This window comes from Adiantum capillus-veneris, chromosome 6 (genome assembly GCF_014529385.1).
Source record: "Adiantum capillus-veneris isolate H3 chromosome 6, ASM1452938v2, whole genome shotgun sequence".
Lineage (NCBI taxonomy): Eukaryota > Viridiplantae > Streptophyta > Polypodiopsida > Polypodiales > Pteridaceae > Adiantum > Adiantum capillus-veneris.
Genome location: NC_140936.1, coordinates 104,220,782 through 104,229,466, shown reverse-complemented (window position 1 = coordinate 104,229,466; position 8,685 = coordinate 104,220,782). Strand labels below are relative to the sequence as shown.

Below are 8,685 nucleotides of genomic sequence, written 5' to 3'. Positions count from 1 at the left end.
GTATTTGGCTATGCGTACCTTGCTTTGCTCGAGACTCTTCTTTGCGCGTTGCATGCGTGTTTGCCATTGCTGCAAAAACTCTTCACATTCCAGGTCCTGGGCATGCACGTCGCCGGTTGCCAGTGCAAGAGGGGTGATGACTTCTTTACCTGTGGAGAGTTCGAAGGGGGTGTAGCCAGTGCTGCTATGGATGGAGTTGTTGTAGTGAAATTCCATGATGTCCATGTATTCGGACCAGTCCTTTTGATCTGCTTTGACGTAGTTGCGGATGTAGTCTTCAATGCCTTGGTTGACTCTTTCGGTTTGGCCATCGGTTTCTGGGTGGTAGGCGGAGGAGAAGCGGAGTTGGGTTCCTAGCAGCTTGAAGAGCTCGCGCCAGAGGTCGCTGAGGAAGCGGGTGTCGCGATCAGAAACTATGGCTAAGGGGAGGCCGTGGTATTTGAATACTTTGGCGAAAAAGTGTTTGGCGACTTGATAGGCTGTGACTGGAGGCTTGGCCGGTATAAAGTGAGCCTGCTTGGTGAAGTAGTCGACGACCACGATGATGGTGGTGTGGCCGTGGGAGGGGGGGAGGTCGACGATGAAGTCCATACTTACCATGTCCCAAGGCCGGGAGGGTGTTGGCATTGGGTGGAGGAGGCCAGCAGGCTTGACTCTTTGAGCTTTGACTAGTTGGCAGGTTGGGCAGGTACGCACGTAGTCGATTACGTCGTCCTTCATTTTTGGCCACATGTAGTGTTGATGGAGTTTGTCATAAGACCTCTTCTGGCCCCCATGTCCAGCTAGCTTGCAGTCATGAGCCTCCCACATGAGGTCTTTCTTTAACTCTGGGTCATTGGGAATGTAGATTTTTCCATGTGCGTAGAAGAGGTTATCTTTGACTTCAAAAAGACCCACTGCCGCTCTCCCAGAGATGTGGTCATTGAGCATGCGGAGGACAGCAGGATCAGCTTTTTGTGCGTCGAGGATCCGTTGGCGTAAAGTGCTGGTTGCTGGTGGGCATTCGGCTGAGGGCATCTGGCATGACATTTGTAGTACCCGGTTTGTGTATGATGTCTATGTCGTATTCTGCGAGAGTATCTTGCCATCTGGCTTGCTTGGGGGTGAGTTTGGGTTGTGTCTGGAAGTACTTGAGGGAGATGTTGTCAGTGTATACCTTGGTGTGTTTGTCTTGGACATAGTGTCGCCACTTTCGGAGGCAGTGGACGACAGCGAGCATTTCCTTCTCATGGGTGGTCCATCTGGTCTCCACGTCTGTGAACTTGTGGGACTCGTAGGCGATGGGTTGATGTTCTTGCATGAGGACACCACCAATAGCACCATCTGAGGCATCGGTGTGGACTTCAAAAGGTTTGGTGAAGTCGGGTAGTCGCAGGACAGGGGTACTGCACATGGCTATCTTCAGGTCCTCAAAGGCTTCTTCTTCTTTAGCGGTCCACTGAAAGGGTTTGTGGCCTTTGGTTATCTCTGTCAGTGGCGCCGCAATCTTGCTGAAGTCGCGGATGAAGCGGCGGGTGTACTGACAGAAACCCACGAACTCTCGGACTTCTTTGATGGATGTCGGTGGGGCCCACTTGATGACAGCGTCAACTTTCTTAGGGTCCACCATAATGCCTTCGGATGTGACGATGAAGCCCAAGAACTCGATTTTCTGCACAGCAAACTCACACTTCTCCAGCTTGGCATAGAGTTGGTGTTCGCGGAGGCGTTGGAGTACGGCGGCCACATGCTTTTGGTGCTCTTCTAGGGTCTTGCTGTAAATCAGGAGGTCATCAATGTATGTGATGAGGAAATCATCTATCATGTCCCGGAAACTGTCATGTATGATTCTGCAAAATGTGCCAAGGCCGCCAGTGAGACCGAACCCCAGGACCATCCATTCCCAGGAGCCATAGCGCGTGCGGAAGGCAGTCTTCGGGATGTCTTTAGAGGCGATGCGGACTTGGTGGTAGCCCGATCGGAGGTCGATGCGAGTAAAGTATTGGGCACCCTGTAGTCTGTCCAGCAGATCTTCCATGAGGGGGACTGGGTACCTGTTCTTGATTGTGATCTTGTTCAGGGCCCGGTAATCCACGCAGAGTCGCATCGAACCGTCTTTCTTCTTAACGAACAAGACTGGGGCGCCAAAAGGGGAGCTGCTTGGTCGGATGAACCCTTGGTCTTCTAACTCTTGGAGTTGCTTCTTGAGCTCTTTGAGCTCGGTGTCGTTCATGCGGTAGGGGGCCTTTGCCGGGGGTGTGCTTCCTGGGATGAGGTCAATCTCATGTTGAATTTGCCGAGGGGGAGGTAGACCGGGGGGGAGTTCTGGGGGCATGACATCCTTGTACTTCTGGAGGATGGGGGTAAGGGAGGGGTCGCCCACTTTGGCTTGCGCGATGGTGATGGAGTTGAGCCTTGCTGTGGGTTGCTCCTTTGCTTGCATGATGCAGAGATGCACCTGAGCTCCTTTCTTGAGAGCCCTCTCTGCCTGCTTTGCACTCATGAGGTTGAGTTTGGGGGACGAGTATTCTGGGAGCTTCTGTTTTCCTTTCATCGCTGCTAACTGTGCAGGGTCTTGGCGGTTGATGGGTGGGACTTTGGTTTGTGTATGCGCCTGACGGGTGAATGCTTGCTGCGTTGTGAGTCTGGCGCCTTGCACTGTCACTGCTTTGCCTTGATTATTCAGCAGTAGCTGATCCACCTTCATGCCGAGGAGGGCAATGAGATATTTGTCGTTGAAGGACAGACCAATGATGGCCTCAAAGTCGTCCATTGGGACCACTATGAAGTCAAGGCGGCAAGTGAATTCACCCATCTCGACCCTGACTTGACGTGCTGCCTTTACGTTGTTATCCTTTCCTTGGGCAAATTTGACGGTCGTTTCATTGACAGTGGTGAGGCGTAGGCCCAGGCGATCAGCGCACTGAGGGGACAGGAAATTGTGGGTAGCGCCTGAGTCTACCATGATCCATTGTTGTTGGGTCCCGATCGTTGTCTGGACATACAAGTTCTGAATGTCCGTGATTGATGCTGCCATGCATTGAGGGTGGAGGGCTACGGCTCCAATCCGAAGTTGTTGGTCAGCCCTAGCGTCAGCCGTTTCTTCGATTCTTCTTTGGGGGGGGGAGGGTGGTTCTTCGATTTGTATGGTGTTGGCTCTGCCATATGATGTTGAGGCGTAATCGCGTGTGCGTACACAAGCGTAGTAGGGACCATGATGCTTCTTGCAGTCGTTGCACCACACGCAGTCAGGAGACAGGTTGTTATTATTGCCGTTGTAGTTCTGGGAGGCAAAACTGTGGGGTGTGTGATTGTAGGGGTTGCTTGCAAAAACGCTGCGTGGGACTAAGGCGCCATTTCCGCGGCCTAGTCCCGGGTGGAGATGGGGCGGTGGGGGGCGGGTAACATTACTTCTGTTATTCTGTACAAATCCGCGACCTTGTCCGACGGGTGGGTTAGGCCAGTGGTTGGGTGCAAAATTGTTGGGACGGTTGTTTGGAGGCAAACCTGGTATGGTGTTTTTGTCACGGAGCTTTTCTGCCATGTTGGCGGCCAATTCCCAGGTGTTGGGACTCTGTTTCTCTACCTCTCGGCGGGCCCAATGCTTAAGGCCGTACAGGAACCCATGCAGCCTGTCTGCTGCGTGCATCAATGGGAGTTGGAGCATGAGTCGCCGGTACTTGACAATGTAGTCTGATATGGGGCCGTCTTGGTGTAGATCGCGCCACGAATCCCTGACTTTGTTGCCCTCATTTTCTGGGACAAAGTAGCTTAGCATGTCTTTTTGTAGATCCTCCCAGTCCTCCCAGTGCTTAAATTGCTGTTCAGTGAGGAACCAGACATAGGCGTCGTCGGCCAGAAAGGTTTTGGCCACTTGCACATATCTGCGTCTGCCTATGCTGTTCCACTGCATGTCTTCTACCTCGCTGAACCACTTGTTGAGTGCCAGTGAGGAGCGGTTGCCTTTGTATTTCTCTGGGGGACTGGGTTTGAATTTTCCTAGTCGGTTTTCGTCTTCTAGATGTCGGTCCGGGCTGTAGTAGCGTCTTTCACTTCGATCATCCTGATCATCTTCGTCTTCGGGTCGTGTCCGTCTTTGGGTGTTACGTCGCGTGTTGACATTGCTGGGACCTGGTTGGTCTTCGTACCGTTGGCCTAGCTGTGTTTGAATCAATTCCCCCAAGTTAGCCGACATCAGGCTGATTTGTTGTTCCACGGAGGCCATGATGCGGGCCTCGAGTCTTCTTTCTACTATGTCTTGTGCATCCTGTCTTGTCTTCGTTTCTTTCTTCTTCTTCTTATTTAGATCAGGCTCGGTTCTGTAGCCGTCATCATATTCTTGATCTCCAGCCATTCCTGTATTTTTGTGGCCGAAATGAAAAGAAACACTCAAAAATGTCGAAAACTGACAAACTGTGCGCACACGGCTTGAAAACGTTGAAAAACTATGAAACAGTGCGAAACTGGGTCCAAAATGGTGAAAACTGCGAAAAACTGCTCAAAAACGGTGAAAACCGGTCCCAAACGGTGTAAGACGGGGCAAAACGAGGTAAAACGCTGAAAAACGGAGCAAAACGGGGCAAAACGGGACACGAATGCGAAGAACGCGGTGAAAACGGGGCGAAACGCGGGTCAAACGAGGCAAAACGGTGAAAAACTGTGAAGAACGTGGAGAAAAACGCGCTGAACGGGGCAAAACGGAGCAATCACGTAAGGAACGCGGTGAAACGGGTCAAAACGGGGCCACACGGGCCGAGAACGCGGAGCAAACGTGGAAAAACGAGGCAGAACGGGCCGAAAACGTGGTGACAACCACGGGCCGTGGGCCGACGTCGGGTCGGCGGAGACTCGAGCCGAAGCTCTGATACCAAGTGTGACGCCCTCGTTCGGGGCGTCGCTGAAACGGGGCCGCGTCGGCTCACCTACGATGCAAACGGGACCTGCAGGCAAGCAAACGTACATACAAGAACGCAACTTGAAAACTGAACGCAAGAGGGACACGAGAATGAGGGACGCGAACGAATGATCAATATCATAAGAAAGTGCCGAATACAAGGGACGCGAGCAATCACTGAAAAACGGGGCTGGAAAGTTGGGGGAAGTGGCACATACTTCCCTTATAGTCCAGAGCTGCTTGCTCGCAAGAGCGGGCCTCAGGACTAAAGCGGGCGGCGTATAGTGAGAAGGAAGGGTGGATGTCTGAATGAGAAGAGGCTTAGCTGGGCAACCAGATCTCTACCCCGATTCCTTCTTCAGAAAGGCAAGCAGTAGCGATGGAAGCACCCATCAGCACGATGCAGCACACTTTGCTGAAGCCTTGAAAGAGTTTGGCAAGAACAGAGCCGTAAATGAAGGCAGACGCATCCACTCTCTCCTTTTCATCAGGTATGGCGCTCTCCTCCCCACTTTTCTTTCTGATTCTCTGGTCCAAATGTATGGCCTTTGTGGGTATCCACACGACGCCCAGAAGAGCTTTGACGCAATCCTGCACCCTACACACGTCTCATGGACTATTCTCATCAGAGCTCTTGGCCACAATGGCGAGGTGGCTAAGGCACAGAAAGCTTTCTTCTCCATTTGTATCCCAGATATTTTTGCTTGGAATGCAATGATTGGAGTGTATGCAAGACATAGGCATAGCCAGAATGCCATGAATCTTTTCACAAAGATGCAAGTGGATGGTCCTGCACCATCTGCGGTCACTTTCGTCTGCATTCTTGATGCCTGCTCTGATTTGCTTACTGGGCTTGTCATACATTGCCTTGTAGTCATGTTCTGCTATGAGCAAAACACAATTATTGGCAACACTCTAATTACCATGTATGGAAGGTGTAATGATGTGCTTGATGCAAAGAGTACGTTCTCAAAGATGTATGTGCGGGACCTTGTTACATGGAGTGCATTGATTGCCCAATGCACTCAAAATGGGAGGCCAATGGATGCACTACAATTGTTCTGGAACATGTTTCACTATAGCTTAATGCCCAATCATATCACGTGCATCTCTGTTTTAGATGCTTGTGCGACTTTGGGTAAAGCAGAGGATGGCCAATTGGTTCATACAATTATTGTTGATTGTGCATACGAACAGAATTTACCTGTGGCTAATGCCCTTGTCAACAAGTATGGAAAATGTGGAAGCTTGCTAGATGCAAAGAGTGTGTTTAACAGGGTTGATGGGCGGAACATGGTAACGTGGAGCTCTTTGATGGGAGCGTATGCAAAAGCAAGCTGTTACAAGGAGGTACTACAAGTTTTTCACCAGATGCAATGTGAAGATATCAAGCCAGATGAAGTGACATTTCTTCATGTGCTTGATGCTTGTACCGGCCTAACAGATGTGGTGGCTGGCCAAGAAATACATGCATCTCTTGTTGAAAGGGGTTATGCATCAGTAGTTTCCTTGGGGAATGCCCTCATCAATTTCTATGGCAAATGCAAATGTCTTTCTCATGCAAGACTTGTTTTCACTAAAACGACTCCGAAAAATGTGATTACATGGAGCACAATAATTTCTGCTGCTACCCAAAATGGCCATGGAAAAGAGGCGCTGAATCTCTTTTCTGAGATGCAGACTATGGGCATTAAGCCTAATGATGTAACTCTAGTTAGTGTCCTAGATGCATGTAGCACAGCCACGGAGGTGCACATTCTCCATACCTTCTTAATTTTTCGGAATTTTGAGCATAATTCTAATCTTCAAACAGCACTTGTCAACTTGCATGATAAGGTGGGATGTTATCATGACGCTATGTACATATTTAATAACAGTACTCACAAGGATGTTATTTCTTGGACATCAGGAATAGCAGCATGCGCACACACTGAGCATGGTAGAGAGGCTTTGAATCTTTTTTACCAAATGCTGGCGCAGGGTGTGGAGCCAAACAGTGTTACCTTTGTTTGCACTTTGGATGGATGCTCAAGTCTCACAGCTCTTGAAGAGGGAAAAGAGTTGCATGCTGCCATTGCTGAGAATGGATATGACGATGATGAGGTGGTTGTGAATGCTCTTATCAATATGTATGGAAAGTGTGGGAATGCACCTGAGGCTGTAGGTCTCTTTTGGAGCAATCATAAACCAGATTCAGTTTCTTGGAGTGCTGTAATATCAGCTTGTGCTTTGAATGGGCAAGCAATGACTGCACTGGATATTTTTAACCAAATGGAAGCATTGGAACTTAAAGCCAATGAAGCTATTTTTCTGTGTGTTCTTACATCATGCAGTCATGGGGGCCTCATTGACCAGGGTTTGCGACTCTTCATTTTCTGCATAAAAAGGCATTGCTTGTGTCCTGGAGAGGAACATTTTGCTTGTCTAATTGACCTTTATGGTCGGGCAGGCCAGCTAGGAGCAGCTGAGAGACTACTTGAGCTTATTCCCTTTGCACCAGCCATGTCAGCATTGGCAAGCTTGCTTGGGGCCTGCAGGTTCCATGGAGATGGTGATCGGGGCTTACGTTGTGGGGAAACTTTGCTCGACATAGACCCTCATAATGCTGCTTCATACATTGACTGTGCAAATTTGTATGCTGCAACCACAGTCTGGGAGTAAAACAGTAAGTGAGGTGTGAGCAAGTTGTACATAGGCCAACCGATTGAGCTGCCCAAGGGTTCGCAGTTCACACTGTACAAGTTCAAAGCAAAGCCATAATGTCGTGGCATGTTAAGCTACGCACAAGCAGCCAATTTCTTGTTCTGGCCGGCTTGAGCCAGCCAAGGGGTGGACGACAGTTCGTAGGACCAATCAGCTATCAGTTACGGTCGGCGCAGAAGCACTTCTTGCAGTCTCTGTGATGCGCACTGTGAACAGCACGAGGGCGGAGTGGTATGGGCTTGAAATCCTTGGGTGGAAAAGCGTATTATAGGAGATGAGCAGGCTAAATGTGCCCTAAGATGCGACCTAACAAGTTAGCATCAATACCGGGCCAGCTTTCAGTCGAGAGCGTGCTTTTTCGCGAGCTCTGCAATGTGAGTGGTTACTGCCTGCTTTTTGTTCATCATTACCAGGTTACTTTGCTTTTCTGACACTAATAGTGTTTTGCTCAACAGGCTTGAAGGTCTACAGTCAACTGACAAGGATTTAAAATAAAATAATAATTTCTGTGCAGGTTATCTTCAATATCAATGTTGACTGATTAAGGGGGCCCATAGAATGTATGTGGACCATATAACTAAATTTTTCTTCTCGAAAAGAGAAGAGTGGAATGCCATAAGAGGAAGAAGCAATGCTACATCGACCACTGCAGGAGTCCTGAGAAGCTTTACAGACTAATTGACATTGCCATTGCCATTGGAAGGACACCAACTTATTCAAGATTAGAAAACACTCTAGTGTTAGTTGGCCTTGGCTATTTGGAGCAAATTATACAATCAAAGCAACTTATGAGGTAGTGTTGTGGGAGGAGAGCTTCTCAATGCCTTGAAAAATGTACTAGACTTATTTATATGTCCCATTAAGAAATTTCGGAGGTCATTTGGAGGGCCTTTTAAGAAAATGTATTTTTTGCACTCTCTCTCTAAAAAAAATAGCAAATAAAAGAGCTGGGTCTTTCATAGTAAAACTTCAAAAAGTGTACTTTAAGTAGATTCTTTACTCTTCTGAACATTCGTTCGTAGTGATTGAGGGATAATCCTCTTTTCAGTTGCATTGAATGAACAACGTCAATACGGAAGGAATGAAGCTAACATGGAGGGACGAATCCG

General features: G+C 48.9%; 2 protein-coding genes across 2 annotated transcripts; one reads left to right on the top strand and one right to left on the bottom strand.

Moving 5' to 3' along the window:
• Positions 1 to 419: 419 nt before the first annotated feature.
• LOC147456014 (uncharacterized) lies at positions 420 to 4,333 on the bottom strand. The gene is made up of 3 exons (XM_086513792.1): positions 1,211 to 4,333; positions 598 to 1,017; positions 420 to 485 (listed from the first exon to the last, which is right to left on the bottom strand). Exons 1-3 carry the CDS (start codon positions 4,331 to 4,333, stop codon positions 420 to 422), a joined length of 3,609 nt encoding a protein of 1,202 aa, XP_086369918.1.
• A 720-nt stretch (positions 4,334 to 5,053) lies between these two features.
• LOC147456013 (putative pentatricopeptide repeat-containing protein At3g01580) lies at positions 5,054 to 7,922 on the top strand. The gene has a single exon (XM_086514597.1). The coding sequence runs from the start codon at positions 5,183 to 5,185 to the stop codon at positions 7,532 to 7,534; it is 2,352 nt and encodes a 783-aa protein (XP_086370723.1). The 5' UTR covers positions 5,054 to 5,182; the 3' UTR covers positions 7,535 to 7,922.
• Positions 7,923 to 8,685: the final 763 nt, after the last annotated feature.

What these genes read in the sequence shown, in the direction of transcription:
- LOC147456014 (XM_086513792.1), bottom strand. Translation starts at nt 4,333, where the DNA reads ATGGCTGGAGATCAAGAATATGATGACGGCTACAGAACCGAGCCTGAT. An exon ending in ATGAGAAGGAAATGCTCGCT is followed by an intron (nt 1,018 to 1,210) that starts GTCGTCCACTGC and finishes ATGTCATGCCAG; the next exon opens with ATGCCCTCAGCCGAATGCCC. An exon ending in CCTCCCGGCCTTGGGACATG is followed by an intron (nt 486 to 597) that starts GTAAGTATGGAC and finishes CCAAGCCTCCAG; the next exon opens with TCACAGCCTATCAAGTCGCC.
- LOC147456013 (XM_086514597.1), top strand. Translation starts at nt 5,183, where the DNA reads ATGAGAAGAGGCTTAGCTGGGCAACCAGATCTCTACCCCGATTCCTTC.